Here is a 19,503-nt window from a genome sequence, read left to right on the forward strand (position 1 = left end):
TCTTTTGCTTTTAACTGATTGAATATTAAAAGTTCAGAGCATTCTGCAAATGCTTTTAACAGAATTTGTGGTGTTAAATATTCTAAATTTGCTAAACTAAAATAATCATACCTAAAAATGTATGAAGCTATATTTATTTCTGTAACATGTTCCATTAATTTCCAAGCAATTGAAGTATAATTATCTAAATTCAGATCTAATATTCTGGAAAAGAAACCCTCTCTGATACAAAATAATTTTCTGTTTTTGTTTAGTCAGTAAAATTTATTTTGAATTGATCAGAGAATGAGAGAGAGAGAGAGAGAGGATGAGGGAGAGGGAGAGAGAGATGTTTGGAAAAGGTAATTTTATGTAATTTTCATCAAGCTGCTCAGTGACTAATTTTACTGATTTCTTTTCTGCAATCCGATTATTGCAGTATACCAGATGATGCTTTTGCAGATGGACTCTTCTAACATTATTTGGTTTTTCAATAAGATAAAGGCTGTCTGGCATATTGTTTCAGCAAAATGGAGTTGATGTAAGAGAACTTGCAATTTTGCTCCAGTTTTGTTCCTGGAAAAGAAAATACACACTAATAAGTATCCCATGAAAGCAGAAATTAAGCATTAAATTTTAAAATCAAACTTATTGGATAGTATCAATATGATAAGGAAATAAATAGCTTTGTTTCAAAATTGCCTTTTCTGATAAAACTGGACATAATACCAGTAAGATTACTACGAGAGGTCTTTAGTGGGCTGTCTGAGCTAGATAGTTTTCTTGCAATCATATTAACACCTCTTGAATGATTTCTATTTATGGCTGAAGCTGAGAGGCATAGCTTTCCTGCTGGAGAAATAAAGTAAATAAAATAAAGTTTTCCTACCCCCGCTCCCCGCACAGCCAACATTATTCTTGAAGTCCTTCAACCTTCCAAGTCAACTTCTTAGACAATACCAGGTACTGTTGCTATAGAAGAAGGAATATGTAAAGCCACCATTCCCATTTTTCAGAGCTTATTATTTGAGTAAAAGTGGCATAGGCAATTGTTAAAAATTGAGATTTGTATATTTGGGTATCTTTCTCACCTTTTGCTGCCAATAGTATGGATCAAAGGAAAACTAGCATTGACTAAAAGGAATACACTTAAAAGAGGAAGGAGAGATTTGTTTGATTATTGAAGTGCTAGTGATAAGAAATAGCTAAGTGTTCATTATATATACAAACACCCCGTCAATGTCCTTTCATAACCCATAAGATTTTCTAAAAAGGCTCTTGGAAAATAACACACCCACATATACATAGCTGTAATTTTATGGATACAGATAGACATTCTTGGTAGTTTTGTTACATTTTTGAAACTCCTCTGCTTTGTATGTTTCTTAACTATAACCCAACTCTATTCCAGAAGGATTGTGACTTTTTTCTTTGAGTGTACACATTGCATGACCAGGAGCAACTTCCAAGTTAAGTATAGTTAAAAAAAAACATTTGTTATGTCCCTGCCCTTTAAGAATATAATGGCATTTGCATACTATTAAATAAATAATGCTTATACTTTACCTAATTTGTAAATTGGTATAGACAGAGGATCCCACGACTTTCCATGAGACATAAATATTAAATCAATCTATCAAAGTGTGGTGTGTAGAGCCAATTCTTGAATATAGCAAATTATTTTATGTTCGTTTTATCAGTAGTACAACAATCACATAAAGGTAGTCCTTGACTTACAACCACAATTGAGCCCAAAGTTTTTGTTGCTAAGCGAGACAGTTAAGTGAGTTTTGCCCCATTTTATGACCTTTCTTGTCATAGTTCTTAAGTGAATCACTGCAGTTGCTAAGTTAGGAACCCAGTTGTTAAGTGAATCTGGCCTCCTGATTGATTTTGCTGCTCAGAAAGTTGCAAAAGGCCACTCACAAGCATCTGAATTTTGATCACCTGACCATGGAGAGGCTCCCAATGGTCATATGTCTGAAAAATTGTCATGAGTCACTTTTTCAGTACTGTTGTAACTTCAAACAGTCACTAAATGAACTGTTACAAGTTGAGGACTACTTGTACTGTGATTACAAGATGTAGATTTTAATAAGTTAGGCACGCTAAGCTGCTATATTCCTTTGAAACTGAGTGGTATGAATCATTTCTCTTATGGAAGTGAGAATATACTAATGTTTCAAAAAGTAGTTTTGAGCTTGATTAAGTTCAGAAGATGATGGAGAAGCATAATGAATAAAATATCTGTTAGTTCTTGCTGCAACATGAAATAGAACGTTGTTACAGTTGTGGGATATTTAAAGAAAAAATGTACCGCATATTGTGTATACAGGGGCCCCTAAACTTGGCAACCTTAAGACTTGTGGACTTCAACTCCCATAGCTGGTTGAGGAATTCTGGGAGTTGAAGTCCACAAGTCTTAGAGTTGCCAAGTTTGGAAACCTCTGTTAAGATATGAATACAGTAAATGCAGTAATGGTAAAAATCATATTTCTTTCATATTGGGATGGGCTGAGAAACTCTTTTGTATGTTCAATATTTCATGTATATCACTTTGTAATATGTGCAGCCTGTTTTAGCTCCAACCTGAGAAAGTAAACAAGAAACTGGCTAGATGTGAGATTCAAGGAAGAAAAATAATAAAGTAAAAGCAATACAGATCATTTGAATTGCACTTATAGTAACACCTCTTGATTGGTTTCTATTTATGGCTGCAGTTGAAAGGTATCATTTTCCTGCTGGAGAAATAAAGTAAATAAAATAATGTTTTCCTTCCTCCCCCTTTTGGCACATCCAACATTATTCTTGAAGTCCTTCAACCTTCCAAGTCAACTTCTTAGACAATAAAGGTACTGTTGCCATGGAAGAAGGAATATGTAAAGTCACTATCCCATTTTGTTTGCTTCGGATTAGATGCAACTTTATTGGAGGGAAATATGGACCCAGACATTTTTTTTTTAGTTTAACATTTTAAAAAGTCTGAATGAAAAATATAAGTAAGAAAATATAGAACAGGTAAGAAAATCAAAGATATTATGGTCTTAAATTGAACATACTTGGTTAATGCAGTAAAAATTACAACAAAACTTTAAATATTAAGCCAAAGATTAAGGGAATCAAGGGATGTGTAGTTTAGTGAGATATCAGTTGATAATAGAATTGCAACGTTCAACATCTATTCCATTCTACTATGAATAATTGTCCAATATTGTTGAGCATTGTTATTACACATGGAGAAAAGATCCGACAATTTAAATATCTTTCTAGAGAAAGAATGATTCATTTTTGCATTCAAGACTGGAGTAATGCACCACCCTCATTTGTAGTTATGCTAATTCATTATCATGTTCTTAATTTGATTATTCAGCTACACTGAATACATTATGCAGATTGAAAATGCTAATTTTAGTGATATAACAGGCTATCCCGACTCATAAAATGGTTAAGCAAGGTGTGTATGAGCAGCTCCCCTCAATTTTTTAAACTTTACATTAATAATATTGTAGTTTTTACCAATCCAAGCTTTTACCCTCTATCGCTCTCTCATCGGCCAGTTCTAGTTCTTCTCTTCATATAATGGGGCTGCTTCCATTTCAGAATTGAATTATGGAGAGGTCTCAGGGAGCTTTCAAAATACTATGATAGAGTATGCCTTAAAATAAGCTGCCAAAACAACAGAAGTTCTGCTTTTTTCCAGAAAAGCTTGGTTAAGTCATCAAGTTAATGCCAGACCCACTAAACAGGTGAAATTGTTCAAGGCCAAAATTCTTGGACTGCTGCTGTAGTTAATCTTTGATTAATTAAAGTAATTGGGACAAGAATGCCTGTTGCTAAGCAATGCAGTCATAAACATAAAGTCATGTGACCACATCACTTAGCAGCGACAATCCTGGTAGCCCCAGTTCCTATCATAACAACAATTGCAGGTTGTTGAGCAAGCTTCTTGTGACTTCTTGTCAGTTTCCAACAAGAAGGTCAATGGGAATCTGGCAGGAAGTTGCAGGTCCTGGGTGGTTTACAGGTGATTGGCAGGAAGTGCCGGCTGCCAAGGGTGGAAGGATATATAAGTGACCTTATACTATACATCCATTACCCCCGCCAGCTCTATCTTCGTCCTCCCATTGCTGATGAAACGTGTCCAGCCTGGCCCATTGTGAAGCTACAGGTACTCCAGTCTAGCCCCTAAGCCCTAGCTGCCCCAGCTTGGTCCAACAACACAAAGCCATGGCTGATCCAGCTACAGCTTCCCTTGCACCCTGCACTCCACTTCCTTCATCTACCCTACACCAATTTTTGCTGCTGCTGAAGCACACCTGGCCTGTTAATAAAATGTACCTTGCGGTCATGCAGGTAGGCTTCAAAATGCCTGAATTTTGATCAGGTGATCACAAAGGGGTTCCAGTGCCTGTAGCTTTAAGAACCAGGCATAAATACCATTACTTGTTCAAGGCTCTTTGAACCTCAAACAGTAACTAAGTGAATGGTCTCTAAACAAAGACTATGTGGTTTTTAGATGTATGTTTCCAAAACCTCTCAGTCCTTCAACAGATACAAACAAAATTCTTAAAAAAAAATCAATATTTTTAAAAAATATTTAAAAGAACCATCTTTATAATTTATTGTTCAGTGGTTACTCTATCCTTTTTGCCAATCTTGAAGAAAATGCTGGGCTTTAATCATTGATAATTCCCATTTCTATTAAAATGACATTTTTTTTGTTATGTCCTGCTTTTGAAAATAAGCAGCTGGTAGGAATTGTTCTACCAAAAAAATCATGTACTGCTAATTATGTGTGTACAAGATCATTTTTGGATTTACTTTGACTCTATTTAAAAGCCAATAATGACTAGGATTAACAGTACTTGAAAAGCAGGAGGGAGTGCATTTATAACAGGTTTCTGAATTTTTGATTAAGAAATTGTCAATATTAAATCTGCACCTGGCTTTTAATGCATTATTATACTCTAATGCTAAAGTAAAGATAAAGAATTGATGAACTCCATTTGGTTTTCTAGCACCGTGAAATCAGGTATAGAAATTTGACAAAATGGCAGAATTTCAATAGTGCAGCCTTTCCCATATTCAGTCTCTTGGTCATGAGCATGGAAATTTTAGGAAGGTTCCCCCCACTTCTATGGTTTCAACCATCCTGTTAAAATTTGGTCACACTCCTTCCTGCAATAGGATACAATCCTCCAAATGTTTTTCAGCATTGCTAAACTGAGTCTGAGTTGCCCTTTAAAATGTTCTATTTGTGTTTGTACTTTAAAGCTTTTAGTAATTTTTAATACAAAAAGAATATAATCAATTGTAAACATTGCTTTTAGTGAATGCATTATATTGATTTTTTAATATATATGTTGGAAGGAAGATGAAACTTTATTCCCATTTTCTAGATACAAAAAGCAGTACAAAGAATAGTTGCCAACTTTGCTGAATTGATTCTCATTAAGTCATAAGTAGAAAGCATTGTGACAGATGATCAATAAGAATTCTCTAGTAATTAAATATTAAATTTATAATATTTACAGAACTTTTTAATGCTTTGAATTTAACTTTGTCCAAATTGAATATCTTGCTTCCCCCACCCCCTTTAATTTGTATTGGATCATAATGCATGATTCTTGCAAATGCTGACTTTTAGTTTTTGTTTTTTGAATGTTGTAGCAAGTTGTAGTTAATTCTTAATTCAATATTTTCCTTTAAGCAGCTTGCTTTATTTAAAATATTTAATAACGTTAGAAATGGAAATTTAAAAACTACAGAGTTGAATTGTGCTATCAAATGTCTTTTCCATACATTTCTCAGATAAAAGATCTGCTGTACCTTGGAATTCCTAGATATTAGCCATCCCACAGAATAACTAACATTGTGAAAATTCCATCAACTGATGAATTAAACTTACTATTGATTTATTTATTTACGTATGATGACCAATAAGATGAATTTAAGAGTTAACTTGGTAATTAAGACTGGATTATGGTAGTTAATGTCATAATTACTATGCACTTTGTAAAATTGGTCATTTCTTAGATGTTATACAAGCTTTAGCATAAAGATTGTATATAATTTTTAAAATATGTAAAATAAGTAATTTTTCTACTTTTACTGTTGCAATTTATGCAATGATGTCAATGAGTGTTTAAACATTCAGTGTACATAGATTTTACAAGGTCCATTACTTTATTACAATGTTTATTATATTACATAACATAGTAACTTTGCATTCAGATATACATTATAATGAAATATAAAGAAGAGTTGCCATCAAATGTAACTTTGTTGCTTTGAAATCTTTGATTTAATACAACACCTGAAGATAGTGTGAATAAAATTAGGGATTTTTTTGTATTTTTTAATCCTTTGCATTTCTAAATAATAGTTTTAATATGGGAGACTAGTGAATATTTTAAGTAAGTTTTAATATATTTTTTTACCTGATGCTTGCATTGATGACTCTTGTTACATTAATTATATTAAGATATAATTGGTATTTATGGGATGGTCTAAATTTGCAAGATAAACTGATAATATATTTGTCTATTTATAGGATTTATATTGCTGCCTGTTTTAGTCTTGTGACTCTAGATGATTTACAATACCGTATAAATATAAAAGTAATATGCTTTATAACAAAGCTGAAGTCCTTAAAAATTGTAATAAAATCAAATCACACATATTGAGCTCTACTGACACCTTGCCCCATTACCTGGGGGAAAATCAAAATTTTCAAGGCTTTCTGGAAGATTAACGGAGTCAGGGCTTCTGGTTTAAATGGAAGCTATTTCATATGAGAGGCACCATGACAGAAAATTTCATGCTTCCTGAATCCCATAATATGGCATTCTTTCACAGAAGGAACCCGAAACATGTCCACTCTGTTGGAACATGTGAGAAAGATAGACCTACTCAGAGATGGATGACCTTACAAGTGATCTGGCTCTGTGCTTATGGGACTTTATTTGATAAATGCCACAAAATCACCTCACAGTAGTGTTTTATGGGGTCTCTGGTCCTCTGTATCTAGGTGGGAGAGTGTCACTGCCAACTATCTACAAATCAGAGATGGTATTCAGCAGGTTCTAACCAGTTCTAGAGAATCAGTAGTGGAAATTTTGAGTAGTTCAGAGAACCAGCAAATACCACCTCTGACTGGAGATTTTAAAGTATCCTTCCCCTGCCATGCCCACCGAGCCATGCCCACAGAACCGGTAGTAAAAAAATTTTGAATCCCACCATTGCTACAAATGCAGTAAGAGTGGAAAAATCACCACATTTTCTTGCTTTTATCACCACAAGGTAGTGCTTAACAAAGGATTGGTAACAAAGAAATGTTGATCAATAATTTATTTTAATATAGTGCTCCTTCATACAATCCCATTTAGTTGAAGAGAAAAGAAAAATAATTTGCACTAAAGAACAGACAAATGGTTACTACAGAACTAGATAATGAAAGCCAAAGATGATAGTAATAAAATAAAAAAGAATTAATTCTCCCCAGTGAATCTGACTGAATATACAAATGAAATGAAAACAAAATAAGCTCAGGAGGGAAGTGTTGTAGCAGCAACCATATCCATATGTTTCATCTGATTAAGAAGCACTTCTCAAACGAAGCTTTCAGAGCTATTTATAGCATGTGTCATCTGTCTCCTGAAAATATCAATATAGCAGCCTCTAATTTCAATTAAATGGTGTCTTTTGCAGAACATTATTTTTTTAAGTGCATTATTTATGACAACACAATTTAGGAATAGTATTTTGGTTTTAAAATATTTTCTTCCTAGGGTTCACTCATCTAAATGGCAGATATTACTGTTGTGTGGCTAGAAGGATTTTAAAGAAATCTGCATAAAGCTAGATTATATGGCTGCCTGATAATGAGATTATGTTAAAATCTTCAGTGGGATAGGGATACTGATTTTCATTGAGCTGCTCCTACCAGTCACATCCCTTTTTACAATTGTTTTGTACTTCAAAAATGGCAACAGTAGGGAATAAAAGCAAGAGTTATATGTCCTAAGGTTAATTGATTTGAGCTGCAAGTATCTGTATGGCCACTAGGTAGAAAAAACAGTTGGTTTCTTTGATTCTTTTGCTAATAACTTGTACACATTCTCCTCCTCCTCCTCCTCCTCCTCCTCCTCCTCCTCCTCTGGATATTGAGGGTGATACAAAGTTCTGGCTCTTGCTCTTCTGGCAGCTTCAACCATTGTTAATTGATGTTGTTGTACGTGTCTTTGATGTTGTCTCTTCATCTTCTGGGTCTGCCTTGTGTTCTTGACTGATTGTATGCAATAGATTTGCTAAATAAATTTGCTCATTAATGTGTTACCTGGCTTTGTTTGAAGATCATTTAATAGCTTCATTTTCTGTGTAAAGGGGAAAATAACTCTAAAATGCATTATAACATGATAAATGAAATAAAGTGGGGATGGGAGAAGATCTGTCAAATATCTGAATGATCTTGCCAAACTTTGATATTGTTATTGAACAGAGTGGGGGGAGGAATAACTACTGTTCAACTACTGTTCAAAGAACAATTTGGCCCAGATTAGCAATTAATTTGAATTGGATTTTATACTTGACTTCAACTTTTGCAGATGGAGTCAGCTTTCTAGTAAAAATGAAAGCTCTTCATAGTCCAGGAAAGATTGAGCACGTACTGTGTAGGATTTGAATACAAATGCTATAATTCCCAGCTGCAGCTACTTTTCCTGGCTTCATCTGGTTGTTTACCCACTTTTCCTAAATCAGATATTTTTCTTTCTGGGGGAACAGAGTGGGGGAAGGGAGGAGAAAGTACATATTAATTGACTCTAGAATTCAAATTGGTTACATAACAGATGATCAAAATCTAGTCAAGATATTTCAGTGATTCATAAAGAAAACTTAAGCAGATTGAATTATGTTGAACTGAGTAAGCAGATATTCATCTATGCATAGAAAGAACATATTTAATAATACTGCTAACTTACTAAAAATGATGAATGCTGTTAAGGAAGAAAAGAAGACATTATGTACTTAAATCAAATCCAGAATTAATAAAGGTACTTTTTCCACATGTCTGCTCCATAGATAAAATAAGATGTGTGGAGGCAATAGTATTGATATCAGAGAGAATATTGACAAAAGAGGCATTGTCTCTCCTCATCTCTGTACCTTAGCCAAATTCATCCTTTTCCTTTAGCTAGTTGAAAGAACTAGTGAACAAAAGAGGCGTGAATGACAAGGCCAGCACATTTAATTTTTCCAAAGAAAAACAAAGCTGAACAATTCAGATTTAGCAGCTGTCATTCAACTGCTATATAGTAAGATCTGCAAAAAAACATCTATTGAAGAGAATTTCAGAGATTGCAAAGGGTAAAGAGTATATAACCCTCTAGAACCCACTGCACTCCATTGGCTTCATGTGCTCATTAAAGCCAGGAATAAAGCAGAATAATGTTATTGTGATATTGTATTTCCTACCAAATTTGGAGCTAAAATATCCTCAAGATATTAAATGATATTTTTGATGAAATTGTGAAGGGCTATAGATAGTTGTCATAATTGAGATATGTAGAACGGCTCAAAATTTCATATGGACTATTATAATTTTAACTTTTATCAGACCTTGGCTTTCAGAGTCATTAAATTGTTCATTTGGAAGAATACCAGGGGTGGGCTGCCGGTTCGCACAGGTTCGGCTGATCCTCTAGCTAGGATTCTGCCTAGTTCAGCGAACTTGCAAATGCCACCCCAGGCTGCCCCCCCCCCCCGCCCCTCACCTCCCAAGAGTCTCCATGTGGCCTGTTTTGGATGCCAGGTAAATACAGGGCCTGTGCAGAGGCTCGGGGAAGGTGAAAAATGGTCTCCAGGAGACTCCAGAAGATCGGAAGTGGGCCCATTTCCAGCCTCCAGAGTGCCTCTAGAGCCCAGGGGAGGCCATTTTCTCCTTCCTGGAGGCTCAAGGAAAGCCTCCGCAGCTTGGGGAGGGTGAAAAAAGGGCCTCCTGGGAGTTCTGGTAGGCCACGCCCACCCTGGCCATGCCCACCCCGCAACCTGGCAGAGGACTGGTTGCTAAAATTTTTGAAGCTCACCCCTGAAGAATACTGTACTATAGCATTTTTAAAATGAGAAACCAGTGTTGTTAGTTATATGGTGATAAGAGAGATTAAATTATAGATATTCCTTGATTTATGACCATAATGGAACTTACCTGTCATAGTTATACATTGTGATAAGTGTAAAATGGGTCAATCACATGACAGAAGTGACTTACCTTTTTTTGGAGGTGAATGTTACTGTGGTGGTTGTTAAAGAAACCAGTGGCTCACAATGGGTATGGTTTTGCTAAAAAAAGGAAATAAATCCTGGCTTTTGGCAAAACTGTCATAAAATATGGTAATTGACCACAGGGTGCTGCAAACAGTTGTAAATGTGGCCTGGTTGCCAAGTGCTTGAAGTTCGATCATGTGACCACAGGGGTGGGACAGCCATTGGAATTTTGAATCCAGGTTGTAAATGGCTGCCAGGTAGATCCATTGTAACTTGAAACAGACACTAAATGAAGGACTATCTACAGATATGTTTCCTTATGAATTTGGTTATATATGTAGCAGCACTGGGAATTCTTATGCTCCTAATGTGTGTCCAATCTTGGAAATCATCCTTTATTCAAGGCAAATGCTTGTTTGTTTAAAAGTTTCTAAAAAAATATTAATACTGGTTTCACTAAGGATTTTTAGGAATTCTTACACACAAAGAAGAATGAAAACGTGTGTGATCTTAGTCTACCTGAATTCCTCTGTTTTTATGTATATTTTCAAAGAATTTATCTTCAATTTACTATGTCTATGTTTCATTATAGTTTTATATTTTTAATTACAATAGAGTTGGGGGAATAATCTTTTGTATTGGTAGCTTTACCAAATAAGCACCTCAAGGGCAAACAAATCACAGGATCTGAAATTGACAGTGATTCCATTTTTAGATTAAAAAAAATTGTTTCCATCTCACTTGTTGATCTGCATAGAATACCATACCATACTTTACAACCCTGTACTTCCTTAATCTGGGGAAGAGCCAGGGTAACTGGATGGAGCTGAGTATTTACTGGTCTTCCTAGTGGCCACGTGGAGTTCGCAGCAGATTTTTTTTTTCTTGACACCCTAAGAGAGAAATATCTGCTGCTACCTATGTTTGAACTCTCAGCTTTCCGAGCAGGAGGTGAATGTCAGCACCACTAGGCTCCTTGCCCCGGATTCCTGCATAGAAGTTCCAGGGCAATTGCAAATTTGAAGTATTGACTGATTTTGAAGGGCTGACTGGAGTGTATGGCAAACTGGACAATTGATGTGAGCAGATTACCTAGGCTCTATTGATAAGGAATATGACTGACATGTAACAGGGAGGAAAATCATTTTGTGTTATTATTGAGAGGAAGAACTTTCTTAGAAGTGCAGCTTAGACCATAGCATAGTTATATACTTGCAGACATATTGACTTAAATAATGAAGGTAATATTCTTTCTATTAACAATTAAAGTGCTAAAAATAGATTGTACACTTATCTTGTACAATCTATACTGTGCCTTGATATTTACCCCAACTCGTGTGCCAGATTTAGGTGAGATTACTTATTAAGCATAATATATTTAATCATTTTTTTTCCTACTGAATAAAATTACTGCACCAGTAAAGTCTTTGTTAAATAGAATTTGACCATGAATGCACAATTTGACTGTGTATTTTATTAGCTTGCATAAATTTATTTCATGTATACTATTATAGTAGACAAGTGTAAAGTTATGAATAAACTTAGATAGCATTAATATATGGCTTTCAGGCTTCTTATAGCATGCTTCATTAGCCTGCCTGACATGCTAATTTTCATGCTGATTCCTATTCATGCATACAGTATATTTAAGAAATGTAAGAAATTAATTTATTTTTCTTAGTCATCCACATGCTGCAGTAGCCTAAATAATTTCTGGAGCTTTCTTTGCCTTACCCTTTTTTAAATATGCTGAGATTTCTGAATATTATTGTGCTATGGAAAAAATTATTGGAGATATAAGGTCTTTTCAGCATTTTTATTTTGCTGTTGCTGCTTTTTAAAGGCTAATCATCTGTAGAGACTTTGTAGCGAATATCAGGAAGAATTTCAAGATTAAAAACTCTCACTTGCAAAATCTGAAAACCTCTGAGCAATTACAGTTTGAACAGATAAATTTAAAATATTATTCCAGATTCTGAATAAGAAATAAATTAATTTTGATTTAGTTCTCAAACTCAATTTAAGGGTTTATCATATAATTACAGGATATCTTCAAAATATTCAGTGGAATATGGTTTTTAAAGGACCTTGTTTGGTTATTATTGCATTGTATTAAAGGTTCCTGTTCAGTTTCTGGTCTCTTGATTAGGTTGAGATTATTTGAAATAGTTGAAACCCACCAACAGTAAGCGCAGGAACTACATTATAAAGCAGTGCTCCTCAAACTCACAACTTTAAGATGGATGGACTTCAAATCCCAAAATTCCCCAGCCGTAATGGGTGGGGAAATTGGCATCTCTATATCTTAAAGTTCCTGAGGCTGAGAAACATTGCTGTAAGCAGTACTTAGTTATAGACAAAGAGCAAGGAAATCAAAATATAAAACCAAAAAGTAAATTAATATAAATATACATATCAAATGATGTGTATGCAAAGATATACAGTAAGTTGGTCTTCTGTCTAGCATGGGAAAGGAGAATATGAGAAGAAACCCAGTTAACAGTGGGACTGGCTAGAGCAAGACCGAAAATACTGGTATACAGTAAGCCACTGGGTTAAAAATGCCCTGATTTAAGGATAGCAGATAATTTATAATTCTATTATAGCAAATTTCTAGTTAATTACACAACGGTTCAAGTTTATTACACAATATTATAATACTTTTAATGCAATATGATATGATAATACCGCTCCATATACTTCTCTTACATAGAGGTACATTTTCAGTCTCCCAGAACAGACCTTGGGAACAGACAGACCCTGGGAACAAAACTGGCTCTTAAACTGGGGGGACTACCTGTACAAAGAAGATTCAAAACAGCTTTTTGTCCTTGCTTGTCTGGTCAGCTTCTCAAGAGCTTATTGGGTGGAAAATATTTTTGGAAGGAATGTATCCTCTATGTTGTGGGTAGAAGTTGAAGCTTTTGGGGTTGTCTGATAGAGTTCCTATGAAAAACATTTTTGGGCAGAGAGCACAGTATTATGAGAGGAGCAGCTTTATATACGCACAGGTAGAGAAGCAAACTGAGCAATGCAAGAGGGAGATTGAAAATGCACGCAACGGAGCTATCACTCCACAATCAGATTTACACCATTCTCAGAAAGGATAGAGAAAGTCATTCTTGGAGGACCCGTTTAACACAGGGTTCTTCTCCTGGCAATCTAGGTTGATCTTAGTCATTCTTGCTAGCCATGCTTCGTCATGATGGCAAATGGGGTTCCTTGGACTTCAGAGTATAAATTAGGCTATGATAATCTGAGGAAAATATTAAAATTAACCAAAGAGAGGAAATCCTCCGGTATTAGGTATTAAAATAATTTTGATAGATTTTTCAAAGATTAAATAACAGTGAAATTTTTTCTTCCATAGTAAACTTTTAAAACTTGCATAGATTGGTTTTTTGAGCACTGTTAATCTTTTCATTTTTTTAATACAGCTGCAAAAAAGAATAATCATACCATCTAGTGGTGAAGTATTATATTTACATGTAAATGTAACAAAAAATCACTAAATTGAATTCCATGTTTTGTATTAAGGCTGTACTTGCTATGAAAATGACTTGTAAAAACAGTGTCAGACCTTATGCAAAAATAAATGCCTCTATTTACTAAAGCAAGCATGAACCTGAAAAATGATCCAGTTGCTTTGAGAAATAAACTCATTAAAATTAGTACCAGTGAAAGCCTTAGGGTTCATTATTATGATTTGTTTATACCTTGCTGTACAGTTTTAAGTTGTAAATCACTTCAAAAATTATACAGTTGAAAAATATACAAATTCATACTAAAATGAATATTTACAAGAGTTACATTTAGAGTAGTCACATGCTTTGAAAAAAAAATCTAATGTTTTTACAATGCTGTATTTAGACAGTTATCTTCTGTTTATTATTTCAGCCACTGTAAATTGCTAGTCACTCACCAAGCAACTCTAATAATCTGCTCTAAATCATCGTATTGGTTTTCTTTTTTCTGTTTCCCACAGAAAGAGCTTAGTCTCCCTAGAAGAGGAAGCTTGTAAGTAAACTTCTTAACATTTTTGATTTAAGACATATTTTTCAAAATGTTTAATTTGTATTGTGGCTTTGTATTATTTTTCAGGATTAACCATTTTTTTAAATTAAATTAATATTGCTACATGCTACCATTTATTCTCCACCACTGTTTATAATGTTGTGGAATTGAATATGGATAAATTGGAAAAGGAAACAATGCAGACTTCTAAAATTATATGATTCTCAATTAAAATATTTTACATTTTATATGCACTAAAGAATATAAAATGTACAAGAATTTCATGCAGATTCATGATTTAAGGATTATCTGTCATTGTGGTTGCTTAGCAATGAAATAAAATTCTAATTGGGTTATATGAAAGTCCTAGAATTAAGCCTTAATCCTGGAATAAGAGTGGCAATTGAGAATCATGATCTGAATACTGATTTTATCCTTTGTATTGGAATTTAATGGAATTCTAGGAGAAGAGGATATTGGTTAAGAGCAATATTGATGCTATAAGTATGTCAAGGCAGTTGAGCCATAGAGTTGAGGAACTGAGCCTTTGACTGCAATCTCTTTATTCCTGTACATTTTTTTCTGCGCCATTCTATTCATATAGTACTGTTTAGTCTAACTCCTTCATGTCCTTATCCATTAAGTCTTCCTAACCATTCTGTAGGATTTAGTACTTTATTAGCAATTAGTCACCTTTAACAACTTTAATAGTATTAGCTCGTTTTCTTTTTTAGGACAAGACATGTGAGCTGGGATGGTAATAGATACATTATATGGTTTGGGTACAAAGATTGTTACATGATATGAAACTAGAGGTCTGACATACTGTAAATTATGGTAAGAAACTTCGCTACCTGAAGAGTTAGACAAATATACAGTGTGTCAAGTTACCTCTTGCATTGATATGTACTATTTTTTCCCCAGAATTACATAGTGCAAATGAGTGTACATAAGTAATTGTAGTGACTGTCAGATTTTCCCTGATGTATACTGCAGTGATAGGAATGTTCCATTACCCATTTATATCTTGTCGCTTTAATCTGAAAATTCTAGGCTTACAAGAGAAAAGACATCAGATTCATATAGAACAAAGTGTCAGAAATATTCATTGTGCTAGTAAAAGGCAAACAGGTGCAACTCAGAGGAGAAAGAAATAGGCATAGAAGCTCATAGTCATATTTCCATTTATTTGCCTATCTGGAAGTTTTGCCAAAATGTTTCACTAATTGAAGTTTGAACTCATGAGACATCACCATGCTCAGAAATATAATTTTATTAATTTATGTTCAAATGTGAAAGTGCTTCATCACTTTGTTTCTTTTTTTAAAAGTCCCATTGGAGTTGTGATAAAAATATATATTTAGCAGAAAAAAAAGAACCATTCAGAAACTATTCTTAGTTCATACTGCATATTAATTATGGTTACTTAACTGGTTCCTTGTTTTAATATTAGTGCTTTCAAAACGGTAAGTGGATTATAAATGGAAAAATAGCTTTCTAGGTGAATAAATGAAAGAAAAATAAGAAGCCATGTTTACTGCAAGTCATGTGAATCTTCCTAAATTATACAGCAAATAAATCATTCATTTGGATACAGCTTGCTGCTGTTATATCTTCCTGCATGAATTTTTGTTTTGTTTTGCAATTCTGTGATGTTTCCATATTTTGTTTTATTCCTTGTCTTCAGTTCTATCTTTTTTCCCTTAGCAAAAATGATGATTTTCAAATTTAGTTGAGGCTAATACCTTTCAGATTAACTGCTTTGCCCTTAATTTCTTATATTTGCTCTGTGACAGATTGTTTCCTTGGTATGAAGCCTTGGTTTTACTTACTGAGAAATGGGTGTATTGTTTATAGTGTGTGGCTTCTAAATCACATTCTTCCCGATATTTGTATGACTTGACCTTATTTAAATAAGCCCTAAGAGCCTGGCTGTTCTCTGACTCTTGGGGTAGAGTAATGATGGACTTCCTGTATGGTGTTTGGATTACATTGGCATTGTTTTTTTCAACTTTGCTTTCTAGGTTATATACTTTGGGGCTTTTATTGTTTTATGCTGAAAGTAATCCAGAATTATGATGGATTGAGTAGCCTGTAAAGTACATACATACATACATACATATTTTCATACTAGTTATTTATGAAAATTTATGCTAATGTTTTTTCTCTCAACCTTTCTAAATGTTGTTTCAACAGTTCAAACGTCTCCAATTTTTGCCAACTTTATAAGTGCTCTCCAAGCTATCCTGTCAAGCACAACTTCTTTCAGTTGTTGGACGCTCATCTTTGTATCAGTTATGATTGTTATCAGACCAGCTTGCTTTCCCCTTCTGCTTGTTCCAGTAACGATTCCTAGCATCACTGATTTCTCCAGTGAATTTGCATGCCTGATATGATCAAAGTAAATCAGTCTTGTTATAAGTGGCTTCCAAGGATGTTTCTGGTTTTATACAAATCAGCACTTCTCTTTTGATTGCTCTGGCTGTCCATGGTATACACGCTAATTTACACCACATCAGCACCACAGTACAAATGTGTCAATTTTTGATCAGTCATTCTTAGTGTCCAGCTCTCACACCCATAGTAATTGTAGGGAAGACTTGTTCTAACTAGCCTCTGCTTTTTATATTTATATCAATAGCTCTGCTTTTTCAGATCTTACTCATGTTAATCATTGCAGTGTGGCCTGCTGTTATCATGTGTTTGATTTCAGGAGTAGAACTGCCATAATGAACAATTTTTGGATCCAAGGAAGATAAATTCTCCAACTAATTCAATTTCCTTCTTGTGGATTTTAAATATCTCATGTCCATTTCAGCTGTTGTCATTATGTTGGCTTTCCTGATGCTAAGACACATTCCTGCTTTTTCACTGATTTTCCAGATCATTTTTCCAGTTCTTCCTTATTTTCAATCAGTAGTGTTGTATCATCTGCGTACATCAAATTATTTATGGTTCTTCCCCCAATCTTCACTCCAACATCAGGCCATTCCAAATCTAATTTCCACATGATCTGCATACTGATTAAACAGAAACTGTGCCAAAATATATCCGTTTAACTGCCTTACTGATCCTGAATCAATTTGTGTCGCCATAGAGCGTTCTCACTGTTGTGTCCTGATCAGTGTACTGATAAGTCTGATTAGGTGAGTTGGGACACAAGGTCACCCAAAGACACCCATAGCTTATGTTCTATACAGTCAAAAGCTTTTCTGTAATCGATAAAACATGTATATAGATCATTTTGATATTCACATGCCATAATTGTATATGATTTTGTTCCATTGGGTGGTGATTGTGGTGGTTCTGTTGACCTAGAAAAATTTGAACCATGGGAAAGATTAAGTCCATGGGATACAACACTGTTTACATGTATGCAAACTAATATTAACAAACAAGTAGTCATCCTTAGAAAGAATTAATAGATTTGATACATTATGGATTGCTAGTCAATTTCCTATCCAGTTAGCCTTTAAAAAAATTGAGTCCTATGTTTAGGACAATTCTTTCCCATACTTCTAGGCAAATACTTTTTTTTATTCATTTTACAGAACTTGTATGATGTCGTTTTACTGACATATATCATGAAAAAGTCTTTTTCAACTCAGTTTTGATATGATTAGGGTAGGTATTTCCTAAGTAAACCTTTTTTTTTACACTTGAGATGAGACTTTCAGGAGGGAACTAGAAGAAACAAAAGTTTACAATTAAAGAAGAACATTTAAATTTAACTTACTAACACAGAATGAAACAAAATATTTTAATATTGAACGTATTGAAGGATATTTTTGAATACTGGACCTATAATTTAATTTTAGGATAGTCAGCCTCTATAGATCTGAAAAAAAAATATACAAAATAAGTACAAGCTTTTACTGACAAGATTGAGACTGAGCTGAAAATGGATTTAAAAAATGAATACTTACAAGAGCAAAATGGAAAAAGATATTATACTGGACCATATAAAAGAAACTGCCTGAGATGTTAATAATTACAACAGATAGATTGTCAGAACTGCTACCTCACGCTTGCACTCTGCAATCTCTCGGCACCAGTCTGCCATGAACTCTGGATGGTGGGACTAGATGGGATGAGGGAAGGCTTTACTGTTCACTCTATTTCCTAAGCCATGGTTTTGAGGTTGGATGGCTGAGAATGGAATACAGCTGCATACCAGCTCAAACTCAAACTTTGAACAAACGACCATTTTGAAAACATTGTCTTTGAAACCGATTGCGCGATGGGGCCCAGTAATGGGAAGTACTGAGGGGAAAAGTTACACTTGGAGATTTTGGCCTGTGAATTTCAGTTCTGGCTTTGCTTTAGTGCAGTTCACTTGATATCTATTAAAACTACCTTTTGCAACAAATGGAGCCACGGATCATTTTTACTTAAGAATCCAAGCTGAGGCAGGTCTGACATATACATTATACAAATAAGAAACCAAGAGAATGATAATTTTCCTATACTGAATTTACAAAAGAGAGTAATTAAAACTTTGAAGAAATTTGTGAGAAGGGACAAAGAAAAATGAAAAGAAATCAAGTTCTAGAACATTTTTTGAAGTGACTGAAAATCAAAATAAAGACCGCTAAAAGTAAAATGAATATAAAGTTGTTTTTTTTATTAAGGTTAAAATAGATATGATGTTATCTTAGATAATTCTTAATGAACTTTTGTTGCTGAGGACTGAAAGATGAGGCTTTAAGGATTTGTTTGTTGATAAAAAATGGGGTATGGCAGGAATGAATACAAACACACACACACACAGGTTTTCTTTGCTTAGTAACTGATACATTTACAATTAATTGCAATATCCCACAGTCACATGACTGGTTGTGAATTTTTTTTGTCCCCGTCCCCCGGTCCCCATTGAGGAGAATGGATTTGGATTTCCAAGCATGTGATTTGCTTTATCATAAAAACAGTAATAAAGTCAGGTCTGATTATGAGGGAGTTTTGACTTACGACCGTCACAACTTACAGCTAAAATTCCAGCCCCAATTGCAATTATAAGTCAAGGACTACCTTTACTTTGATTTGAGTTAGCAGCTAGGACTGTTACCTGACAGCCAGAAAGAATGACTAATAAAGGAGGAAATAGTTTCTTCTTTAAAAGGATTCTGTGATCTTCTCCTCAAAAAGGCATTAACATTTGAACTCTTGTTTTTACTAGTTCATTCCTAGATTCACTTTAGGAATCATAACTGTTGGAACACTTTTTCCATCTCCTGGAAATCTAATAAA

The 19,503-nt window shown here is 34.4% G+C and overlaps 1 protein-coding gene across 7 annotated transcripts in view; it reads left to right on the forward strand.

The window, feature by feature from the left end:
- Window positions 1–19,503, forward strand: part of MAST2 (microtubule associated serine/threonine kinase 2) — a 134,716-nt gene that overhangs the window by 42,134 nt on the left and 73,079 nt on the right. For all 7 annotated transcript variants that reach the window (XM_026707022.2, XM_026707023.2, XM_087929843.1 and 4 more), the window contains exon 4: window positions 14,228–14,259. In XM_026707022.2, coding sequence (XP_026562807.2) covers window positions 14,228–14,259 — 32 coding nt within the window. The remainder of the gene's footprint in view (window positions 1–14,227; window positions 14,260–19,503) is intronic.

The sequence above is a fragment of the Pseudonaja textilis genome, chromosome 3 (assembly GCF_049901715.1).
Source record: "Pseudonaja textilis isolate UNSWEBS1 chromosome 3, rPseTex1.2, whole genome shotgun sequence".
In the NCBI taxonomy this organism is placed as follows: domain Eukaryota; kingdom Metazoa; phylum Chordata; class Lepidosauria; order Squamata; family Elapidae; genus Pseudonaja; species Pseudonaja textilis.